This window comes from Schistocerca nitens, chromosome 6 (genome assembly GCF_023898315.1).
Source record: "Schistocerca nitens isolate TAMUIC-IGC-003100 chromosome 6, iqSchNite1.1, whole genome shotgun sequence".
NCBI classification, from domain to species: Eukaryota; Metazoa; Arthropoda; class Insecta; order Orthoptera; family Acrididae; genus Schistocerca; species Schistocerca nitens.
Genome location: NC_064619.1, coordinates 621265263 through 621291170, shown reverse-complemented (window position 1 = coordinate 621291170; position 25908 = coordinate 621265263). Strand labels below are relative to the sequence as shown.

Sequence of the window (25908 nt, the reverse complement as noted above, 5' to 3'; positions counted from 1 at the left end):
TGCAGGGCATCCTACATGGCAGGGGCTGTAAAACCACAATTGCTCATATCCCCACTTCTGTTGGAGCTAGGAGGTTGTAAACCACGCAGTGCTGATACTTGTGAAGTTTTGTGTCTGTGTGCCAAATTTGGTTGAACTCAATTCATGCATTTCAAGCAGGAGATCCCGGTCATATATACATACATAAGTACAAACACTTACACAGTCTGCTTTACATATTAGGTCTACAACTTTGGTTCCACTGATTTGCAATAGAGGGTAGTAGTGCCAAGTGGTGGTGCAGGTGGTTGGTTGTGTCATACATAAACTTAGGCTTTTGTAAACATAAAGCCATCAAAATATTAGTTGATTTGTTATTTCATCATAAAGTTATTTCAATTGCATATTTCAGCTTACAAGCCCAGTTCTCATCATTTACAGCAACTTTTAATTTTCTGCTTTAATGTGAAGAAATCTGGAGCTGAGGCTCATGAAATACTGGGTAAGACCTCCTCTATCTTGCCTTCTATGTGCCCATTTCCTTCTACCCCTCTCCCTCCCCACCTACTCCTCCATCCCCTTTCCCTGTCCATCTCCCCTCTTTCCTCTCTCAGTCCATGTCCTCCTCACCTACTCTCTGCCTTTCTCCTGCTCCTCTCTCTGTCCATGTCCCCCCCCCCCCCCCCTTCACTCTGCCTGTCCATCTCTTCCTCCCCCCTCTCCTCCACTGGCTGCCCATCACTTCCCCTATTCATCTCATCTTCCCCCAGCCATGGCCATCTGTACAAGTAGCACCTGCAAAACAGGTTGATAAAGCAGGTTAATACTTCTCCAACACAACATGCCTGTTGTGCACATTAGCCTACAAGTCAGCAGCTGGGAAAATGATTCTTGCTCCTGACATGTAGGCTTCCCTTCAAAGCATGTCAATAAGGCTGGCCAATATTATGCATCCACAGCATGCATGTCATGCATTTTAACCTATATGTCAGGGGCTGAAAAAACATGTTTTGCTCATATCTCTGCTGATATTGGAAATAGGAGATTATCAACACCGCAGTGCTGAAACTTGTGAATTTTGCTACTGGTGTGCCAAATGTGGTTGAAATCAATCCATTGGTTTTGGAGGAAATCCTGACATACATTCATACATACATATGTGCTTGTTTATATTTATAGACAGATAAATAACTAGATATAAATATATATTTCTAAATTCAGATTATCACTTTCATATATATTATGAAAGAAGTAAACAATCAACAATATCTGGTTTCAGTTGACTCCACTAAACCACAGCCTGAGGGAGCTATGTGTCTCTTCACACTGAAGAATCATTCCTATCCTGAATATATTTGCCTTACTGATACTGGAGTGGTGTGTGTTGATGTTCACCCAGACTATCCTAGTATGATTGTAGTTGGACTATATGATGGAAATGTTGCTGTTTACAATGCTAGTGTGTCAGACAAGGAACCAGCAAGGAAGAGTCACTTCAAAGACAAGCATGGAGGTATTGTATGGCAGGCAAGTAATATTTTACATCTGCATTAAACAGAAACTGTAAAACCCGTCTGTTGGAAACACTAGGGATTTTGGACACATTATTGGATTCAAAGATATTAAATTTATAACATTCTGTCATCAAGTACTCCATTGAAGTTGAAATTATTAGTTACAAGGAATCTCACAAGGGTGATTCATTATACGACTGCAGTAAATTCTCGAAGTCTGCACTCCATCTGTTTAATGTGTGTGTGTGTGTGTGTGTGTGTGTGTGTGTGTGTGTGTGTGTGTGTGTGTGTGCGTGTGTGTGTGTGTGTGCATGTGCAAGCACAAGTGCCCACACACGCGCTCTTATGTATGTGTTTGTTTTCATTTTATGCTCCACAGGTGTTATGTATTGCGGAGACTAATAGTTCTGTCACATATCAGCAAATTCTATGTTATTTACCATTGGTATCCAGTGATCATATGCTAATATGCTGCAGTGCTCTGTAACTATTTAACTTAAATTATGACAATTTGTTTCAAATGTGAGCCACGAATTGCATTAAAAGCACACCATTTTTCTTCAAATGAATGCTGGTATGCAAATAGAACAGGCAGAAACATCTTTCATAGCACTCTCACAGCGATACGTAGAAGCCAGTGTTGAGTGCTGAACTGATGATCAGCCGTGCTACGATCAACTCAAAAAAGGGATACAACTGTCTGTTTTTGAGTGCATATGCTCTGATTTGACATCATCTTCTATGGCTATTTTGCTCATAGCACTAGGTCAGTATTTTTCTTTGAAAATGTGTGTATAGTATTGTGAAAGTGTGGAGTATAAGCAATTTTTGAGGGGCAGTTGATGTATAGGTGACGTGACCTAGTGGTGAAGTGCACCCACTGGCAATTTACGTCTACATAGATACTCTGCAAGCCATCGTATGATGTGTGGGGGAAGGTACCCAGTACCTGTACTTCTCATTTCTTTTTCTGTTCCACCCGTGAATAGAGTGAGGGAAAATGACTGTCTTTATGCCTCCATATGAGTCCTATTTCTTGTATCTTATCTTTTGTGGTTCTTATGTGCAATGTATGTTGGTGGTGGTAGAATTGTTCGGCAGTCAGCTTCAAATGCCAATTCTCTCAATTTTCTCAATAGTGTTTCTCAAAGAGAATGTCGCCTTCCCTCCAGGGATTCCCACTTGAGTTCTCAAAGCATCTCTGCAAAATTTACGTGTTGTTTCTGACCTACCGGTAACAAATTTAGCAGCTGGCCTCTGAATTGCAGTGATGTCTTCCTTCAATCCAATCTGGTACCAATTCTACCAATTCCAATCACTCGAGCAGTACTCAAGAATAGGTCACACCAGCATCTCATATGCGGTCTCCTTTACAGGTGTACCACTCTTTCCTAAAAGTCTCCCAATGAACTCAAGTCAACTTCCTTCCCTATCACAGTTCTCCCACGCTTGTTCCATTTCATATTGCTTTGCAACATTACGCCCAGATATTCAAATGACTTGACTGAGTCAAGCAGGACACTAGTAATACTGCATCTGAACAGGTTTGTTCTTCTTACTCATCCACATTAACTTACATTTTTCCACATTTAGAGCTAGCTGTCATTCATCACACCAACTAGAAATTTTGTCTAGTCATTGTATACCTTCCTACAGTCACTCAATTTTGACACCTTACCATACACCACAGATTGCTGCTCACCCTGTCTGCCAAATAATTTATGCATATAAAGCACAACAGTGGTCCTATCACACTCCCCTGGGCACTCCTGACGATGCCCTCATCTCTGATGAACACTTGCTGTTGAGGACAACATACTGGGTTCTATTACTTAAGAAGTCTTCAAGCCACTCACATATCTGTGAACTTACACATGCTTATACCTTCAGTAACAGCTTGCAGTGGAGCAGCATGTGAAATGCTTTCCAGAAATCTAGCAATATGGAATCTGCCTGTTGCCATTCACTCATAGTTTGCATTATATCATATGAGAAAAGTGCAAGCTGAGTTTCGCATGAGTGATGCTTTCTAGAACCATGCTAATTCATGGACATAAGCTTCTTGGTCTCATGAAAATTTATCATTTTCAAACTGAGAATAGGCTCAAGAATTCTGCAGCAAACCGAAGTTATAGGGATATTGGTCTGTAATTTTCAGGGTCCATTTTCTTATACACTGGAGTCACCTGCCCTTTTTTCCAGTTACTTGGGACTTTGTGCTGGGCTAGAGATTCATGATAAATGGAGGCTAGGTAAGGGGTCAATGCCATAGAGTATTCTTTGTAAACCAAATTGGGATTCCATTGGGACCTGGGATTTATTTGGTTTCATATCTTTCAGTTGTTTCTCTTTGCCAGGTATGCTTATTACTATGTTGTCCATACGAGAGTCTGTCCGACAGTCAAATGATGGTATGTTTGTATGATTCTCCTTTGTGAACACACACGACTGAATTCAACCAAATTAAATAACATTTTTTCTCAATGATACAATACTAATATACATGTCCGTCTGCTCGAGGCCAAGTCACTATTAATAATAATCTTTTTTTTTTCTTCCGTTGTCTCTCCACAACAATCACCAATGTTTTTCGTGCATGAAATTCATCCACGGAATTCTGGGCCGGAAGTTTTTCTTTTCTCTTTGCTGCAACTGAGCGCGTCACTTGTTGGCCCGGTTTTGCTCTTCTTTCTCGGTTAGCCTGCACAAATAACATTCTGCGGCAGTGTGTGTCTGTTTATGCTACAACTCACTACAAAATAACGTGTTCGAAGTGGCTGGAACACAAGTGACTCCAGACTTTCATAAAATTCTGGGGGCACTACAAGTTCACTGTCTGAGTGAGATGCTAACAACTGCTATCTGCTCTGTCTAGCAGAAACACACTCCTAGCCTTCTTGACTCATTTACCAACTTTCATGACCATTGTTGCATCATGATCACTAGTCCCGGTTTCTATAGTGACGTTGTCAATAAGGTCAAGCCTACTTGCAGCTATAAGGTCTAAGATATTTCCATTGTGTGTGGGACGCCCATCCAGCTGCTGAAGACAGTGGGATGCCCATCCAGCTGCTGAAGACAGTTTTCAGAAAATATGTTCAAAAGTGTTTCGCATAACTGTTTTCTGTACTTTCCACAATGAGTATGTAGACATCTTAGTCTATACTCAGTAGATTAAAGTTGCCTCCAACTAGTATTGCATCATCTGGATATTTATGAGGTACTGACAGTAGACTTCTCTGAATGACTAGAACTGTCACAGCAGAATTGGGTGGCCAGTAAAACCATGCAACAATTAACTTGGTTTCACCTTGTAAATGGACCGCCAAAAGTCGTCGTAGATATCTTTTGCTAATTGCTGATAAACGCACTATTTCACTCCCATTTACGGAGCTTGTTAGCACTTGATGTTAGGTTGGCGCCATTACAAAATATTGTATTGTAGTAATCGCTGCTGCTTGCTGGATCGCTGCGGTGTCTCGTTGCTGATGCTGGCTCTAAATCTGGTTGTCTAGGGTTAACACATGAGGTCCCGTGTTTTTCATGTGCTTTTGATGATAAAGAACGAGCGAAACCAACACGTATGTAAACATCAAATATTTATTACTTTAGTGGCCATATTAATTCCACTGTCCACCAAAGACCATAACACAACACAAAGTAGTACTTCCTTTACATGTTCTTTGCCTTGTTTTGCCAAACAATAACACAGAAACACACTTCACCAAAGTGACATTCCGACTGCCTTGACTGCCTCCGACTGCTCTCTCGACCTTTCTCGCTGCTTGTATTTATAACATTGTCAAAGAACTACTAAAAAGAGATATAGTTTATGAGTCACATGTACATCTGTTATCATAATTTGTGCAGAAAAGTTATTAATTTGCATCGAGTGACATAATTTAACATGTTATTAAAATGACAGACAGATTTGTTGACTTGACAGAATAATTCTTTGTTACAAAAAGGCCGTTTTTTAGAAGTTTGTCAACTGACTTCTCTAATTTGCATAAATAAGTAAGTAACGTGAATTATGAAGAATTACATTGGTTTTCTTCTAAAATAGGATTGATTACGTGAATACTGAGTGAAAACGCTCCTAGTGAACAAATAGGTTTCACTGGGTGATTTTTATTTAAGGAGATCCAAAATACCTAAGTTGGCCACTATTTTTCGTACTTCATATTCATTATTTAAGATAAACTTAGTGTTTTTACATGATGACATTTGCTGTATCAGTGATCAAGTGATATAAACTTTTGTGTGGGTTAGTTATTCAGTATAATTTAATGGGTTGACTGTTTATGGAGACATGTTGTGCAATCATTGTTAACATACACAATAACTTTTCTATAATCATAAATACTCGTTAAACTGGTTGAATTTGGAAGGGATCGCATACTTCATTAAAGTAAAGCCTTTAATATGTTCCGTTACAATACCCCCCTCGGGTAATATCATTTACAGAATGTTAATGATATTAGCCGACTAGGACAAATGTGTCAATTACTGTGCATAATGTGTATGTATACAACAACCGTTACACCGTTTCAAAATGACTTTTTCCTGAAAATATTTTAGTTGTGTTGTTTCAACTGCACTTTGTGTTATGTCAATCAGTATGACAGCATAATAAAAATATTTAGTAATACATGAAAGTAAAAAAAAATGTTAATCTTTGCTCCCAGTGAGCCACATGGAAAATGATCAAAAAACAGACACAAATATATCACATGCGATTTTAAGATATATAAAAAATATATATGTAAATTATTTCAAAGTCAGCTCTCATTGAGTCACAGATTAGTCAAGATAATAGAAGGAACATAAATATATTACATAGATGGACAGGTCATATGTCCATAAGAAAATATTGCCACTGTCTGTTCCTTTTGAGCCACATAAAAGAAATGAAAACCAAGAACATAATTATAGGTATGGACATGATATATAAATACACACACTAGTGAAGTCACATGTATGGATATAATATGCATTTAAAAAAGAAATGAAATATTTAAAAAACTTGTCTCCCATTGAGACACATAGTCAAGACAGTACAAGAACATATGAATACTAAAATTGGACACTTAAATTGGTCACAACATAACACAAACATCAAACTTGGTGAACATCTGATTAGCTGTAGAAAATTGTCCACAAATCTTATGTCTAAGAAAACTATAGTAACACAATGATGGGTCTTGCACCAAAATTTTGACATTGTCTTTTATTTGGTGCAATCATGTCCCATATTCAACAATACAAAAAGAAAGTAATAAATGTTTGTCACCTCTTTGGGTGCATGGTTAAACTTGCCCCTTGCAAGTAAAGAAGATGTCTCCAAATTTAATATTCAATGGTGACAATAAAAATATAAAAACATTCTCTCAGAAATCTGGAACTTTTCCAGGGTCTGTAGTATGAGTGGTAGTTGCTACTTGACACATCCAGTAAAAATCTTTGCTGATCACATGCTTTATGGAAAATGGGTAAGTAACTGTATTCAAACAGGGAAATGTGCTTAATCATGTTTATTTGATTTCAATTCAGTGATGTTTCTTAATCCAAATAACCTTCTTGATCTGGGGAAGATAAGTCTATACGCATTAGGATGTGGGCTTTCTTTTATTTCAAATGGACAAATGTCGATGTTTACTTTAACATATGGACAACCTAGCTCAACATCTTTGTCTATTTCAGTATTTTCAAACAATAGATCATTTTCAATTCCTTTAGTTCCTAAGTCTAATGTCTTTTTCCTACGCTTAGACACATCCCTCTCTGTTTGCAAAGCATTGACATTTAAACATAAACCTTTGTTTTCATCTGTTCCTTTTAACACTGTGTTGTCACTTAACAACCTACTGTTTTCACCCCCTTTTTTTATAAAGTCCACTACGGATTCTTGTCCACCATGTAGGATACAAGGTTGCACTTACCTTTGCTAATTCTTTCCAAAAGGCATCTTTGTTTATACAGTTCCCATAGTTGTTCCACAAAACTTCTAAAAACTTTTCCCCTTTTTCTTGAAAACACCCATTTACATTCAATCCCTTTATATTTTCTTTAATATTATTCTTATTAGTACCATTCTCATAGTTTAATGTTTCATAGTTCCCAATAGGCAATAGCTTGTCCTCAGATACACATTCCCTAGTCTGCATTTCACTTAAATTAACCTCATTATTACCCATGTTCGTCACATCACTTACCTTTATCTCATCATCACTTTTCAATTCTACAAATACTTTTATTTCTTCCTCTACACTCTCATCAATAACATCACTTGATTTAGGATCATTATTTAAATGTCCCTCTATTACTTCTTCTTCCTCCTCAACAACAACAACCCCATCTTCAGTTTCCCCCCTATGTATCTGAATCTCAGCAATTGAGTCTTTGGCTCCATTAAACACTTCGTCATCCCCCTTCATATCAAATAAACCCCCCAAAATAGATTCTACTTGTGGTGTGTCTGACTTGTTATTCACACCAGTATCCTTTTCAGCCCAACTATGGAACTCTGCAATACCTTCAACTTCTGCACTTTCACTAACTACCTGTGCTTGAACACAGTTTTTATTAACTGTATCACTTTTACTCATAGTATCCCAAAACCTTTTATTAAATTCTAATTTATTCATTCTAACAACTTCAGTATTTTCATGGTAATTACTCTTTACATTGTATCCTCTCCTTTTCCAGTTTCGGTTATGTGTTGTCCTGTCATAATATTGTCTAGCCCCAAAACTACGGACATCTAGTGGGACTGTCCACCGTTTCCCGGCTGGTTTCCTCGGTCTGTCCGTTTGTAGCTGTCGTTTTGTTCACTAGTTTCAACAAACCCCCTTCTATCTTGTTCTCTTCCCCAATACCTATTTCTATCATTCCTGTTATCTCTCCTCCATCCTCCCTCCTGCGTATTGTTTCTGAAATCATTTTCATATCTCCTATCTCCCCTATTTGGAGCATTATTTCCAGAATTTTCAAAGTCTCTCCTCCAATAATAATCTCTATTTACATTCCTGTTCCACCCCCCATACTGGTTGTTGCCAGAGCCAAAACTTTGGTTATTTTCTCTCTCCAAGGCCCTATCTAATCTATCTACAAATTTCAGGAACTCTTCCATTGAATCGTCTGGTCCATGGACCAATTCCCACTGCAGTCTCTCTGGTAATCTTCTTTTTAAAACATCAATTTGTGTCATAATATCAAAAGAGTTATTCAAGTGAGCAAGTTTTTTCAATTGATCTCTGCAAAATTTTTGCATTCCCCCTACTTTCCCTCTATACACTGGTCCATTTAGAAATTCTGACTTTAATCTGGCTTGTATGGACTGTGACCAAAATTTACAAATAAATTTAGCTTCAAACTCTTCAAACGTATTCCAAGAATCATTATTCTCATTTGCCCAGGATAGGGCCTCCCCTTCTAGAAACCGTTTTACTAACTTAATTTTTATGTTATCAGACATTCCTACAACAAACATATCCTTACATTGGTGAATAAAGTCAATAGGGTGCAGATTTTCACCAGGAAAGCATTTCACTTGGATGTGCCCATTCATTGTATTTTGATTGTAAATCGTTTGTTTGGACATCAATGCGTCCTCCAATTGTGTATATTTAGTCTGTATATTTTCTACTTTTGTATCTACATTAGTGGTGTACAGGTTGTATTCCTGTCTAAGGTTTTCTGATGTTTTGTCTATTCTCTGATCTAATCTTTTAGCTTCAGTATCTACTCTGTTGTAGATGACAGCAATGCTGTCTGTGTTCGCTTGTATGTTTTCATTTAAACTTTCAACTTTAACTTGAAATTCTTTTCTGAAGTGTATCAACTGTTCACTAGTGTTCTTACTGAGAGTAGTTTTAAATTCCTCACACTTCTCATTGAGATGAGTACTTAATAGATCAAAATCCAAACTTAACTTATCCAGTCTGTCTGTGTTTTCTTTAAGTTTCAAACTTACTTGTTCATTTGATTGTTTAAAATCCAAACTTAGCTTATTCAGTCTATCTGTGTTTTCTTCTCTTGATTGTTTAAAATCCAAACTTAACTTATTCAGTCTATCTGTGTTTTCTTCACTTGATTGTTTAAGTTGTGAGCTTATTTGAGTTGCAAACCCTGCTAGCCACTCTGTTAAGTTTAATTGTTCACCACCCCCTGGTTCAATTTTTACATTTCCTACGATCCCATCACTCTCAGGTAGAGACATTTTCACTAATAATTATTTTAAATGACAACAACAAAATACCTTGCTTTATGCTATGATGTCGTGATCGGTGTTCTTGTTGGCTTTCTTCACTTCTATTCAGTTTTATCGAAGCTGAAGTCTTGATTGATGAAATCCATTGACATAATCCAGACGTTAATCTTCCGAGCGGTGTGATGATAGTTCTTCGTAGTCGCACAAACACACTTTATTTATTTATTTTTGACATATTTTCACTGTTGCCACAATGCACAAATAAAAAATTTTTTGGAATGCTAAGCACTTACGAAATTTATCGCTGCACTATTATCATCGATGCACTTAAAGATCCCGGACGAGCCCCCACTTTTGTAAATGGACCGCCAAAAGTCGTCGTAGATATCTTTTGCTAATTGCTGATAAACGCACTATTTCACTCCCATTTACGGAGCTTGTTAGCACTTGATGTTAGGTTGGCGCCATTACAAAATATTGTATTGTAGTAATCGCTGCTGCTTGCTGGATCGCTGCGGTGTCTCATTGCTGATGCTGGCTCTAAATCTGGTTGTCTAGGGTTAACACATGAGGTCCCGTGTTTTTCATGTGCTTTTGATGATAAAGAACGAGCGAAACCAACACGTATGTAAACATCAAATATTTATTACTTTAGTGGCCATATTAATTCCACTGTCCACCAAAGACCATAACATAACACAAAGTAGTACTTCCTTTACATGTTCTTTGCCTTGTTTTGCCAAACAATAACACAGAAACACACTTCACCAAAGTGACATTCCGACTGCCTTGACTGCCTCCGACTGCTCTCTCGACCTTTCTCGCTGCTTGTATTTATAACATTGTCAAAGAACTACTAAAAAGAGATATAGTTTATGAGTCACATGTACATCTGTTATCATAATTTGTGCAGAAAAGTTATTAATTTGCATCGAGTGACATAATTTAACATGTTATTAAAATGACAGACAGATTTGTTGACTTGACAGAATAATTCTTTGTTACAAAAAGGCCGTTTTTTAGAAGTTTGTCAACTGACTTCTCTAATTTGCATAAATAAGTAAGTAACGTGAATTATGAAGAATTACATTGGTTTTCTTCTAAAATAGGATTGATTACGTGAATACTGAGTGAAAACGCTCCTAGTGAACAAATAGGTTTCACTGGGTGATTTTTATTTAAGGAGATCCAAAATACCTAAGTTGGCCACTATTTTTCGTACTTCATATTCATTATTTAAGATAAACTTAGTGTTTTTACATGATGACATTTGCTGTATCAGTGATCAAGTGATATAAACTTTTGTGTGGGTTAGTTATTCAGTATAATTTAATGGGTTGACTGTTTATGGAGACATGTTGTGCAATCATTGTTAACATACACAATAACTTTTCTATAATCATAAATACTCGTTAAACTGGTTGAATTTGGAAGGGATCGCATACTTCATTAAAGTAAAGCCTTTAATATGTTCCGTTACAACCTACACCTGTTATACGCAACCAGATAACTTCACTGTCATGCTCAATTTCAACCTCAGTACAGACAATATTTTTGTCAATTGCAATGAACACTCCCCGTCCTAAGGGGGGCTTCTTTCCAGTATATGTTCCATTTTCAATATATGTTCCACAACCTGCTAAATTCCTCAGAGCTTTCCACTTCAGGTTTCAGCCAGCTCTTGGTCCCAAGAATAATTTAAGCGAGAGAACTTTCCTGGTGCGCATTAAGTTTGGAAACTTTATTATGAATGTTTTGACAGTTTACTGATAAAATTTTGACAGTTGAAGTGTCTTTACTCTGAATGTAGTCTGACTTCCCTTGCTGCACATCAACTGGGAAGTGTTCATCAGAGCACCTAAAACTATCCTCTAGCATAAAAAAACCCCTCATGTGCACTCCACAAGTACTCTGCTAGCCGAATAGGTTGTGTCTGATTCTTGCTGCTTCCATCATATTTTTCACATTTTTGTTTTATTTTATTTCTCACAGTGATGTCCTTTTCAAGTTCCAGGAATATTTTGCCTGAGTGGGTCACATGAAAAGGTAAAATGCTCTCTAAAGATTTACAAATAGAGTATGAGGAATTTTTGAACAGCAATTCACATATCAGTGCCTTGGCCCAGTTCATTGGCTCGGGTTTGAATCCCACTGCTACCTTAACTTTTTAATTTTATTTTATTCCTTGCATTGTTAAATGATTGATTATAAAATTTAAATATATTTAAATAGTTCATTTTGTATATGTAAAATTAATATATTCCATTTAATTATTCATGTCAACTGAATGTTCCATCGGTTCTTGGTAAAACAACAATTACAATTACTACCATTGTATGTCAAAAGACTATAGATGGTGTTAAAAAAAGTAACTGTATGAGAAAATTTAGTATGAAATTGTATGAAAAGAGTTGGTTTTGTGGGTACGATTTTCACAATGTACTGTTTTGCTTTCTTTGCTTTCCATGTTTGTTATTCGGAAACAGTGGTGCATGGAGTACAGGGATAGTGAAAGACCTGGCACATATTAATGCACAAATTAAAAAAAAAAACATACTGTAAATCATAAACATATGAACTACATACTTGATCTTTGTGTATTAGGTAAAACTAATATTGCAACAATATTAAGTCACATGTGTCATGGTCACATAGTGAAATACAATCGGTTTATTTTTGTAATATTGTAGTACATTGGTAAAATTTTGCATGAGCCACAACTGTAATTTACTGACATTGACTTACACAACTGATGTGCTTATCATTTGCATCCAGGCATTTTAGTTTACTATCTACTTAAAGACAATAGAGGTTGACTTCACAGCATGTCTTTCAAGAAAAGTTCAGTAACAAAAATAGAATGGTACAGTATAACAAAAAGATGGATTTAAAAGATCTGTGAGGTTACAACAAGGTGAACATTTGCTGTAAGTGACACTAGCATTGCACACAACACTATAAAATGAGTGAGGAAAGTGGCATACGTACTTAAACCTCCACACATCAGTTCAGTTCATTAGCAGCTCTGAGGATGACAACTCAGTCTGTTGTTGAAATTTTTTGCACACTTGCTATGACAGTCTGATTGTTCACTGAGGCATTTTGATACGTCCACCTTATGAGCTACTGCAGAAGTTTAGGCAGTGTACTCAAATTTAGGAGAAGAAGAATAAAAACCTCCATTTGGCCAAGCATGTTTAAGTTATGTAAAGTTGCAATCTTCCCATGACACTGAAAATTTGACAGATGGTTGTTATTTTCCACCAAACACAACATTTCATGTGGGTACATGCCAGACATCTTCAGGTGAGTCATCAGAGACTGACATCAGCTTCCCATAGTGCACAATGCATGTGTTTTGCACAAGCATTATTATCATAACTGCAAGATCAGTCACAGTGACAGCAGCCAGCACTCTCAATAGCACCAACATAATACTCTGATATCCAACGGGTGCTCACCGTAGGTCTTCGCATTCTCTGTTATCTTTGCTTAGAGAAAATCATGGAAATATTTGGCTTCCATGCTTTACCCAGTTGACAGCTGCTATCCCAGATAATGAGGTTTTCTACCATCAGTATCTGTACAGACTCTTTAATAATGAAATCCATAAGTGAATTATCTGGGGCCTAAATTATTGTTTTATCATATTACATTGTATGCTTGGTAGATATACAGTTTTAGCAATGGCACACTTGACAATTGGCAAAATGTGAGTGCAGCATTGATGGTCTATGCAGCATTCTTCCGCAGTGCATGTGCTATGAACTATATAAGCCACACCACATTAGCAAGATGCCACCCAATTTTTTCTTTGGTTTTGTTTCTGGGCACAAAAACAACTCTGTTCATACGTGCCCATGTCAGGACCATAGAACATAAAGAAAGAAAAAAACGGAGTTAAAAACGACTACACTTTAACCCAGTTGATGGAAGGAAAAACAGCTAAAAATGGAGACTTAGAGAAAGGTCCACAAAATATGCCATAGAGAAACGGAGGTCCTGAACTAAAGATTAAATGTCTTTCAGCATACTGCTGTGTCAGATAAAAAGTGGAACGTGGTCGACAGCCCGCACGTCGTTCGCTAAGATGGCCGATAACTCAGATGGCAAGCACAAATCAGAATGTAAGTGGTTAAAAGAAGGGCATTCTGTCAGGAAATGGTGGACCCTCAAAAGTTGATCGCAATGTGCACAAAGTGGTGGGGAGCACCACTTAATTAATGGTAATGGCTAAAAAGACAGTGCCCAATATGCAACCTCGCTAAAATGATATCCTCACTGCGAGGGGGCCAAGAGGAATTGTATGAGACTGCAGCCTTGGTAGCAGCGTCAGTGGTCTCATTTCCCATCAGACCAACATGACCAGGAACCCACATAAGTATTGTAGTGCCTCCATCAGGAATGAGCAAGTGATAACTTTCCTGGACCCGTTGTAGTAAGAGATGGATGGTGTACAGCATACAGAGGCTCTGAAGGTCATTGAGAGAGTCAGAGCACATGACACAATTGAAAAACCTGTGTCTCCGGATGTACTGCATGGCCTGATACAGGGCAAAGAGTTCTGCTGTAAATATTGAGCAGTGTTCCGGAAGCCGATACTGAAAATCATCGGTGCCAGTGATGAAGGCACATCCGACACCACAGTCCAAGAGCCATGGTGTACACAAAGATACGCAAAATTACAGCAATAGAGTGAGGCTGGAGTAGTGTCCTTAGGAAGCAAATGCAGGCCGAGGTGAATACGGGTTGCTGCACGAAGCCAAGGTTGAGAAAGGTTCACACTCATTAGGAAAGTGGCAGGTTGTGTGAAGTTAAGCTGCCGGAGCAAGAGCCAAAAACAAACTACAGTAGGTAGCAGAGAAGAGAGACGCACCCCATACTGGCGATCAAATGAGTCATCGAAGAAGGAGGCAAAGGATGGGTGGCCAAGCATGGCAGACAAATGGCATGTGTATCTGCTGAGGAGAAAGTCATGGCGTGTATGACAGCAGTAGTTCAGTTGCTGCTGCATACAGTCTCTCAACCAGGCTAGTGTAAAAGGCACCAATGGTCAAACGGGTGCCACAATGGTGGATAGCATAAGAGGGATGGATGTGCGTATGCATAAACGAAACACTCATAGTATAGTTTCGAATGGACAAGGGACTAGTACAGACAGAGGAGGCTGATCCAATCCATTCTCCAGGAAGTAACAATGGGGACATGTAGGATACTGAGGGACAGTGTACAGAGGGTATCAAGGTAAGATGTGGGAGGACCAAGAAAGTTTCCTATCAAGCATGAGCCTCAGGAATTTCGTAGTTTCGATGAATGGAAGAGCAACAGGCCCAAGATGTAAAGACACTGGAAGAAAACAATTGCGCCACCAGAAATTCAGACAAATGGTTTTGTCAGTGGAAAAGCAAAAGCCACTGTGATGGTACATGAGTAAAGATGATCAAGGTATTGCTGAAGATGCTGCTCAAGGAGAAGAGGCCATGGAGAACTGCAATAGATCACAAAATTGTCAATGAAAAGAGAGCCAGAGATGCCTGGCAGGAGAAAGGCCATAACAGGGTTAGTGACAATAGCAAAGAGGACGATGCTCAGGACGAAACACTGAGGCACATCATTTTCCTGCATAAAGTTGTCCGATGAGGCAGAATCCACACCTAACTTGGAAACTTGGTCTTTTAAAAATTCCTGAAGGAAGTGGGGCATTTAGCTACAGAAGCCCCGTTGTAGAGTGTACAGAGGATACCAGTCCTCCCGCAGGTGTCGTAGGCTTTCTCCAAATCAAAAAACACAGCCACATTCTGGTATTTCTGCAGAAAACCATTCATGACATGGATTGGCAGTGATGAGATGGTCAACTGTAGAATGGTGTTCTCAAAATCCACACTATTCAGTGGTCAGTAAATTGCAAGACTGGCTCACCATACCAGCCAGGCATGAATCATATGTTTCATCACCTTACAAACACAGCTGATGAAAGAAATGGAGCAACAACTAGAAGGAAGGTGTTTGTCTTAACAGGCTTAGGTATGTGTGTGACAGTGGTTTCATGCCAGTGTTTGGTAAACATGCCCTCTGCCCAGATGCGATTGTACGTATGAAGGAGAAAGTGCTTGCCCACAAGAGAAAGGTTCTGCAACATCTGATTGCGAACATTGTCCGACCCTCAGGTGGAGGACTGGGATGAAGTGAGAGCATGATCTAGCTCCCACTTAGTAAAAGCGCCATTGTAGCACTCATGATTCTGAGAAGCGAAGGGTATGGCTTGAGCCTCCTTCACTCGTTTCCAGTGGAGGGAGGCAGGGTGATAGTGGGTGGAGCTCAAAATCTCTACAAAAAAGCAGCCTAAGGTGTTGGAGACAGCAATAGAGTCCACTATGACATCAGATGCTACAGTCATGGCAGAAATTGGGGAATGGACTATGGTCCCCGAGAGCCGTCACAGGTTGGTCCACAAGACGGAAGAGGGAGTGGAACTGTTAACAAATTTCTGGGGCTTCTGTGAAATCTGAATTCCAGTAGGATGATACAGATGGAAATTCTCCATACAAAATTAGCAGCTAAGTTTGCTGTCATTTTAACCATAATATACCATAAACCCCTCGAACAAAAAACTGCACACAGTGGTTGGAAAAAACACAAGCCACATGCTTCTACAAGAAGGATGACAAAAGCAATTGACAAAACTACCATCCAGTCTCATTGACATCCAACTTTTGTGGAATTCTAGTACATATTCTGAGTTAAACATAATGAAGCATCTCAAACAGAATGACTGGCTGCACAGAGACCAGCATGGGTTCTGAAAAAAAAAGAAAAAGAAAAATAAATAAAGAAAGATTGTGCATTGGCCAACTTGCACTTTTATCACATGACATCCTAAAAGCCATGGGTCTAAATGGTTGGGTATTTTTTGACTCTAAAATGTGTTTGACGCAGTACCACATCAACCTTTATTAGCTAGTTCAATTATATTTGACACAGCAGCATGAACACAAGCCAGGACACACTGCTAAAATCCAAATCCTTGGCCCTAATCTGGGACTTATGCCATGCCAGCAGATTCACAGTCATGATCCTGGTACTGGAGCAGTATCTACTGTTTTAAGACAATTTGACTGCACTTGGTGGGCCACATTCATGACCTTAACCTGAGAAAGACCTGTCTGCCTCGTATAAAAGCAGGCAATCCATGTCATCACAGCCTGTGTGTTATCGTCTTCTGCCATGAGGCCGTGACATCCATCTGCCGTCTCTTTGGGACCTCCAGCCAGATCCAGCCACAGCCTGGATGGGCCATGGGTTTAGCTAATGTCCTCACATTTCCTGCCACTGGAGCCCGTCAGCATCTGCTGCTTCCTCTGGGTCACTGGTCTCTAGGTAACCACTTTCCATTGCTGGGGCTGCAAGGCAGCCCATTCCAACTGAAGCTGCGAGAGCAGAATCATGCTTCCTGACACTGAACTTGGCCGAATGATGCACAACCAGCAAGGACACTGCTGTGCCGCATTGATGGAAGTGCTGAATTTGATGCGTCCTCACCTTCTGCCCTAATCTGGGTCACTGACCTCCATCACTGCACACTCCTGTGGACACTGTATCTACTCCTGTGCAACGTAGGTTTCAATAAATTGATTGTCACCAGTGGTTGCTTACATCTTCTGTACCTACCCACTTCTTCCACCAGAGAACCATTTGCCCACGTCAAGTCTACACCTTTACAAAGGTACCAAACAAAATTTGCAACTGAGTTGAGGATTAAGGCAGGATGCAGCATGTTATGTTTCATGGAAAGTCATTAGAAGAAGTAGAAGTAACTTAAGAGGTGCTGTAAGAAAGTGCATTGGGATCCTTTTTCTTCATGTTGTGTGTTAATGACATAGCGACAATATTAACAGCACTCTCATGTTTTTTGCAAATGATGCAAGTATCTGGAAAAATTTAATCAGATCTTGATAAGATTTCTTATTGGTACAAAGATTGGCAAAATGCTTTACATGGTCAGAAACATAAAGCTGTACACTCCATTAAAAAAATAGTATTATCCTTTGACTACAATATCAATGTTTCATGGTTAGAATTATCAACCTGGGTGTAATAATTTGTATGGGTGTGAAATTATTTCTTACTGGTACAAAGATTTGCAAAACTCTTTGTATGTTTGGAAATGTAAAGTTGTACACTTCATTGAACGAAAAAAGTGTTAGCCTATGACTGCAATATCAATATTTCACATTTAGAGTCAGTCGACTCATACAAATACCAGGGTGTAATAATTTGAATGGATGTGAAATAGAACAACTACAAAGGCTCATTCATGGGTGAGGAAAGTGCATTGTCATGCTTCTGGAAAAATGCAATCAGACTACAAAATGAAATATTCACTCTGCAGTGGAGTGTGCATTGATATGAAACTTCCTGGCAGACCGAGAATCGTACTCAGGACCTTTGCCTTTCATGGGCAAGAGATCTACCAACTGAGGTACCCAATCACAACTCATGACCAATCCCCACAGCCTTACTTCCACCTGTATCTTGTCTCCTACCTTCCAAACTTCACAGAAGTTCTCCTGTGAAATTTGCAGACTTCCTGGAAGATAGAATACTTTGGAGACATGGCTTAGCCACAGCCTGGAGAGTGTTTCTAGAATGATATTTTCAATCTGCATCAGAGTACTAGTTCTGCAAGTTACACAGGAGAACTTCTCTGAAGTTTGGAAGGTAGGAGACAAGTTACTGGCAGAAGTAAGACTGTGAGGATGGGTCCTGAGTCATTCTTGGCTTACTCAGTTGGTAGAGCAGTTGCCCATGAAAGGCAAGGTCCCGAGTTTGAGTCTTGGTCCAGCACACAGTTTTAATCTGCTTAAAAAATGATTGGGCATCCCATCTTAAAATATTGGTTAAGTGTGGTGGACCCATACCAAATAAGACTAACAGGGTATACTGAATGTATACACAGAAGGGTGATTCAGATGGTCACAGTTTGTTTGACTCATGGAAAAGTGTCACAGAAATGTCGAAAAATCTGAATTGGCAGGCCCTTGAAGACAGACATAAATTACCCCACAAAATTTTGTGAACTTGTATTAAGAGAAGAATTCACAGATATTCTCTAGCCCACTACTAGTCACTCCTGTAGGGACCATTAAGACATGATTACACTCACTGCAGTAAATGCAGTGGATTTTAACCATTCTTCCTGCATGCCATATGCAGTTGTAACCAGCAGAAGCCCCAACATATGATACTATGCTAAATACCCCCTTCCATGCATGTCACAGCAGTTTGTAGAGTATGTATGTAGATGTAGAGTACTGGTTCTGACTTCTGAACAAGTCATCATCAGATGATTTAAAAAGGTTATAAGAATACAACTTGGGTTGACCAGACTGAATCCATACATGCATTAAGTTTACCAGGTAGTACTAAGTAACACTTTATTACAAAAAACAGAAAACAAAGTTATTCACAAACACTGTCATTGGGTATGTAATTCCATTAAATTTGAACACACAAAATTTTAGTCTTCTTGATTTTGCAAAAGGAAATTTTGTCTCTGAGATTACTAGTTCACTGATGATAACTGACAACACGGTAATTATTCTAAGTCTTGTCAGACATATATCACTGATAGCAGTTATTAGGTGCTGTTGCAAAATCAAAGATCCAGTGGCATACACCATCCCAGGAACACTATGTCCAATTGAGGCTGAGGTTGGTGGATGCAATGGCTCAAGCTCCAGCTGCTGGTGGCTCATTTCAGTGCTTGTGGTGATACACCTTGATTTGTGCTGGGGTTGGAACTGGCCACTCTGTGATTGTATGGTCTTGTAAATACAGGCTTGAGTGACTGATATTTGCACAGTGTTCCCACAGAAACATGATTGGTGGAGGAAAGTAGTCATGCACATGTAGTGCCACGTTTGGTAACACAAGTACCATGGGAGGCGAAGCTGACTCACACTTTTCTGTGATGTCCACCAGAATCCAACTTGAAAACAGACTAGCACATTCTGATTGGCCACTGTTGATCCAGCCTGTGTTGTCAGGCCAATGAGGGATGTAGTGCCACCTTCGGTAACACAAGTGCCATAGGAGGCGAAGCTGACTCACACATTTCTGTGATGTCCACCAGAATCCAACTTGAAAACAGACTGGCACATTCTGATTGGCCACTGTTGATCCAGCCTGTGTTGTCAGGCTGATGAGGGATCTGAGCAACAGAGACCTGATGGTCGTATCTGTATGTGGTTAGATGGAGTTGCAGGATACAAGCCCCACCACCAAAAGAATGGAGAGCATCACAATGTCCTACTGTCATGTTGTGATGGCTATCTCCTCTGATGGTAGTGTTGTGGGTCCCTCAGTGTCAGTGTCCACTGAACTGTGGTCTCCATCATGGCTGTGTCCCTGTCTTTGGGGCTGAGGTCACTCTGTCAATGAGGTTCTCACTGTTGCAGTGTTGAAAGAAAATTTGACAGAATCATTGATTGTGATTCTTGAGTCCCTACAGGGATGGAACTGGAGCTGGTTAATGCATTTTTGTTTCATAGTCTCGTTCTGTAGCTGGAACTCTACCATGGATCAGCCTTGCAGGCTCACAATCTGTGTGTAGGGACCCACCAGTGTTTTCCACTGCTTAACACTGTCATTCAAATGTCCTTATGGAGGCTAAAATGATGAGATTGGTCTATGGCAGTTGGTCATTATGGGTGACGGGCTTTACTATCAATTGCTTGGTCCACTGAGGGCCATCTGAGAAGCTGCTGGACTGACCCAAAATTGAGGTTTGGTTTTATATTAAGTGAGGGAAAGTGTGACAGCATCTTCCATACTGCTCTCCTGCTGTAGCTTGGCCATTTGTGTCTTAACAGTTTGCACAAACCCTTCTCCCATACCATTAGAAACAGGATGAAAGGGCACTGTCCACACAAGTTGAATTGCATTTGTTTCACACAACTATTCAAAGTCCATGGAAGAAAATTTGGAGCCAATGTCCAAAACCTTAATGGAGAAGATTTGGGCTAGAGCTTGAGTAGTTTTTGTCATGGTTGTGGGCCACATGCTTGAGACATATGTAAATTTGGTATATGCTGTTTGCTATGAGGATGAGCCATTGTGTAGACATGAGTAAGCCTTACAAAGTCCAAATGCATTTGTGACCACGGCCCCATAATACGAGGCCACTTGATGTACTTTTTCTTGAGCCACGTGGTTTTACTGGCAAGGGTGGCATTTGCGAGGGTGCACTGTAATATGTTTATTGATATCTTGCCAATATACAGGGTGGTCCATTGATTGTGACCAATATCTCACGAAATAAGCATCAAACGAAAAAACTACAAAAAACGAAACTTGTCTAGCTTGAAGGGGGAAACCAGATGGTACTATGGTTGGCCCACTAGATGGTGCTGCTGTAGGTGAAACAGATATCAACTGCGTTTTTTAAAATAGGAACCCCCATTTTTTATTACATATTCATGTAGTACGTAAAGAAATATGAATGTTTTAGTTGGACCACTTTTTTCACTTTGCGATAGATGGTTCACAATTTTAGATGAACAGTTGGTAACAGGTAGGTTTTTAAAATTAAAATACAGAATGTAGGTATGTTTGAACATTTGTGAACTTATCATTTCTGAGAATGCATGCTTTTACAGTGTAATTACCTGTAAATACCACATGAATGCAATAAATGCTCAAAATGATGTCCGTCAACCTCAATGCATTTGGCAGTATGTGTAACGACATTCCTCTCAACAGCGAGTAGTTCGCCTTCCGTAATGTTCGCACATGCATTGACAATGCACTGATGCATGTTGTCAGGCATTGTCGGTGGATCACAATAGCAAATATCCCTCAAATTTCCGCACAGAAAGAAATCCGGGGTCGTCAGATCCGGTGAACGTGTGGGTCATGGTGTGGTGCTTCGACGACCAATCCACCTGTCATGAAATATGCTATTCAATACTGCTTCAACTGCACGCGAGCTATGCGCCGGACGTCTATCATGTTGGAAGTACATCGGCATTCTGTCATGCAGTGAAACATCTTGTAGTAACATCAGTAGAACATTACGTAGGAAATCAGCATACATTGCACCATTTAGATTGCCATCAATAAAATGTGGGCCAATTATCCTTCCTCCCATAAAGCCGCACCATACATTAACCCACGGCCGGCCGCGGTGGTCTCGCGGTTCTAGGCGCGCAGTCCGGAACCGTGCGACTGCTACGGTCGCAGGTTCGAATCCTGCCTCGGGCTTGGATGTGTGTGATGTCCTTAGGTTAGTTAGGTTTAAGTAGTTCTAAGTTCTAGGGGACTGATGACCACAGCAGTTGAGTCCCATAGTGCTCAGAGCCATTTGAACCATTTTGAACCATTAACCCACGAAGGTCACTGATGTTCCACTCGTCGCAGCCATTGTGGATTTTCCGTTGCCCTGTAGTGCATATTATGCCGGTTTACATTACCGCTGTTGGTGAATGATGCTTCGTCGCTAAATAGAATGCTTGCAAAAATCTGTCATCATCCCATAATTTCTCTTGTGCCCAGTGGCAGAACTGTACACGATGTTCAAAGTCGTTGCCATGCAATTCCTGGTGCATAGAAATATGGTACGGGTGCAATTGATGTTGATGTAGCATTCTCAACACCAACATTTTTGAGATTCCCGGTTCTTGTGCAATTTGTCCGCTACTGATGTGCGGATTAGCCGCAAAAGCAGCTAAAACACCTACTTGGGCATCATCATTTGTTGCAAGTTGTGGTTGATGTTTCACATGTGGCTGATCACTTCCTGTTTCCGTAAATAACGTAACTATCTAGCGAATGGTCCGGACACTTTGATGATGTCGTCCAGGATACAGAGCAGCATACATAGCAAACGCCCATTGGGCATTTTGAACACAATAGCCATACATCAACATGATATCGACCTTTTCCGCAGTTGGTAAACGGTCCATTTTAACACAGGTAATGTATCACAAAGTAAATACCGTCCGCACTGGCGGAATGTTACGTGATACCACGTACTTATACCTTGGTGACTATTACAGTGCCATATACCACAAAGTGAAAAAAGTGGTCCAACTAAAACATTCATATTTCTTTACGTACTACACGAATATGTAATAAAAAAGGGGGGTTCCTATTTTAAAAAAACGCAGTTGATATCCACTTGACCTGTGGCAGCACCATCTAGCGGGCCAACCATAGCGTCATCTGGTTTCCCCCTTCAAGCTAGACGAGTTTTGTTCTTTGTAGTTTTTTTGTTTGGTGCTTATTTCGTGATATATTTGGCCTGGTCACTATCAATGGACCACCCTGTATATGCCTAGACCATCAATTTTGTCAAGAGTGTGTCCCAGTGTTCTTGATGGAGTATGTCCAGTATATGTTGCTGCATAATGCTTGTTTTGCCATTTACCCCTGGTGGAGGTTTTTGATTTGATTTATTGCTCATTTAGAGACCTGTTGCCTTACATTTTATGACAGGTCATTCATTTTTACAGCTTTTCATGTAGATTATAAAACATATTCCATATTGCAAACAACAATTATTGTTTTCATGTCACACACATCCATGCCCAAGGCAGGATTTGAACCTACGACCGTAGCAGTCGCACGGTTCTGGACTGAAGTGCCTAGAACCGCATGGCCACCGCAGCCAGCCACTAACTATTATGTACACTGTGGAAAGCACAGTAGTGTGTGAGTGTAAAGTATGTTATTTCTTCACTTCCTAAATTATATGTCTTGAATTTTACCTGTTACATTCCTTGTGTACTAAGTGTTCCATTACAAATGTTACAAACAGCGGTGTAATGACCACAGGATGGATATGCCTGCTGTTTATACTTAAAGTAGAACAGGTTCACAGGGTTGATTGCATTTAACCGTTTATTCTGATACAGTTTAATTATTTTAGATGTTGTGTAAGGTTGTCTGTGGTACATGTTGGTGAAAATGTTTGCTGTTTGAGTGTGTGTGTGTGTGTCTTTCGATACTGTTGTCCGTGTCAGTCCATGAATTGGGAGTGCTGTCTTACATGCTTCGTATGTGTTGCATAACAGCCACATCTGTCTGCATTCGTTATGTGATGTCCTTGAGACAACATCAGTGATTTTATTTACTTTTTCCCTCTGTCTCCTATTGCCCGTATCATATTATTTTTGTACTGCATTGGTGTCTGGTGTACTGCTCTGTATCGGTGACAGCGAAAAAGTATGTGTTCTGGGGATCCACATGTATAAGCAGCACTCTAGCTGCGATGTGTGCGGTATAAGTGCACAGGGTAAGGGCCATGACCTGTCAGAAAGTGAACCATACCCCAGCTGGGATTTATGTGGTTCTGTCTCAGTCATTCCCTAATGTCTGGGAAGAACTGATACACCCTCCGGCCCTTACCGCTTGATTCCCATTCCCTTTGTCAGGTATCCACCTGCCATTTAACGAGTTGGCACTTCTCAGTAAAGTCATGTCCAATAATCTTGATTACTTTCTCCTGTCTTCCACTCCTCAGCCCAAAACCGAATGGTTATGGTGATAGGGAAGGTTCCAAGCACCATGCAGAGTGATTTCACTGATGTGTCATGAAAGCTCCTGACAGCCTTATCAGGGCACTTCTCTGCCCTCACCATACGATGTTCCGATTCATCCCCAGACATATTCAGTGGGTCCTTGCACTGGCTGCAAAACAGACTACAGACTCTAAGAGCACACTATGGTAAGTTCTCAGTGTGTGTAATGGTACCCTGAAGTGTATTATGTCAAGTTTGGTTAACTTGTGGATGATATTGGCAGCCCTGTCAGTTGTTGTTCTGTGTTCGTCAAATGACGGCCACTTGTCGAGTTGTACACCAAGATATCATGTTTTCCATTGTCTGTGTATGACAATGTTGTGTAATTTATGGTAGGATTACTTTGTAGTTTTCCTTTGAGCAGTATATAGACTTTTGTGTTGGGCCATCTGAAGTTTATTGGTGGAGGAGGACACCCTTAAAACAGAGCTCATGTTGGTGAAGCCAATATGCTACAGCAGCATGATTGCATTTTAACTTTGTCAGATTTCCACCCATGTATGACATAACACACCACATAGCATAGAATGGGTTTTGGGTGAATGGGACACTAATTGACTGCTTCAGTAGGTTCCTAGTCTGTGTGAAAACATGCCTCTGGTTCCATGTCCTGACATGCCAGAAGGTGAGAGAGTACATCCCCTTCACATGTTTTGTCATGGAGCATCTACAAAATTGTGGCCCACTGTTGGAGGTACTGTGCCATTTTCTGTGGAATACTGGCTCCTGTATTGAATAGGGGGCAAAAGTAGTCAAGAGGATGAATTGTTTGGCTGTAGATATAACCATGGAAATTTTAGAAAGCAAAAATAATTACTAGGATCTCTTTCTCTAACTCGCTATAGGTGCATTGTACCATCATCAGAGCCTTTGAAATGCAGGCAAAAGGGTGTTCCATGCCATTTACCTTTTGGCAGAGAACTGTTCCTAGCCCATAGTCTGACATGTCTGCAGCCACTATTACCAGTTTCTGAGGATCGTAAGCTGTCAGGCAGGTCAGTTGGAGGAAAGCTTGCTTGAGATCTTTGAAGGTGTTTTGGCAGGTGAACGACCAATGCTATATTACACGTTTTTGTTGAAGCTGGTATAAGAACTCTGCAATGGCTGTGCCATGTGGAATAAATTTCTGTTTCTAGTTTAGCTGTCTGAGAATTGACTTAGATTGTTTAGTATCAGTGGGTACCAGTAATTTTTTCTATGACCTCCCCATATCAAGATCTTGGGTGGATGCCTGGAGTGCTAAATATGTGTCTCAGGTATTCTGTCAGACAAAAAACGTGTATTTCTCTTTTTTGCACTTGAGGCTGGCTATTTCCAGAACTGAGAGCAGTATCTACAGATTCCATGATAGATACCTTGAGTTTTTACCATGGCAACAATGTCATCTAAATAGTTCATTGTTCCTGAGATATCATGTGTCAACGTTTCCAGTTAATGATGGAAAATGTCAGCTCCACCTGAAATCTCAAATGGCAACTGGTTGTACTGGAAAACCCAAGTGAAGTATTCATCACTAGGATGTGTCTCGCCTCTTCATCTAATGGTAGTTAGAGGTACACTTCTTGGAGATTTATTTTTGCAAAAATGGTGCTGCTTGCCAGGTTTCACTTGATGTCTTACACTT

The 25908-nt window shown here is 39.9% G+C and overlaps 1 protein-coding gene across 1 annotated transcript in view; it reads left to right on the top strand.

Moving 5' to 3' along the window:
* The window catches only part of LOC126263531 (dynein intermediate chain 2, ciliary-like), a 284542-nt gene that overhangs the window by 155639 nt on the left and 102995 nt on the right, over positions 1-25908 (top strand). The window contains exon 5 of the mRNA XM_049960624.1: positions 1259-1506. Coding sequence (XP_049816581.1) covers positions 1259-1506 — 248 coding nt within the window. The remainder of the gene's footprint in view (positions 1-1258; positions 1507-25908) is intronic.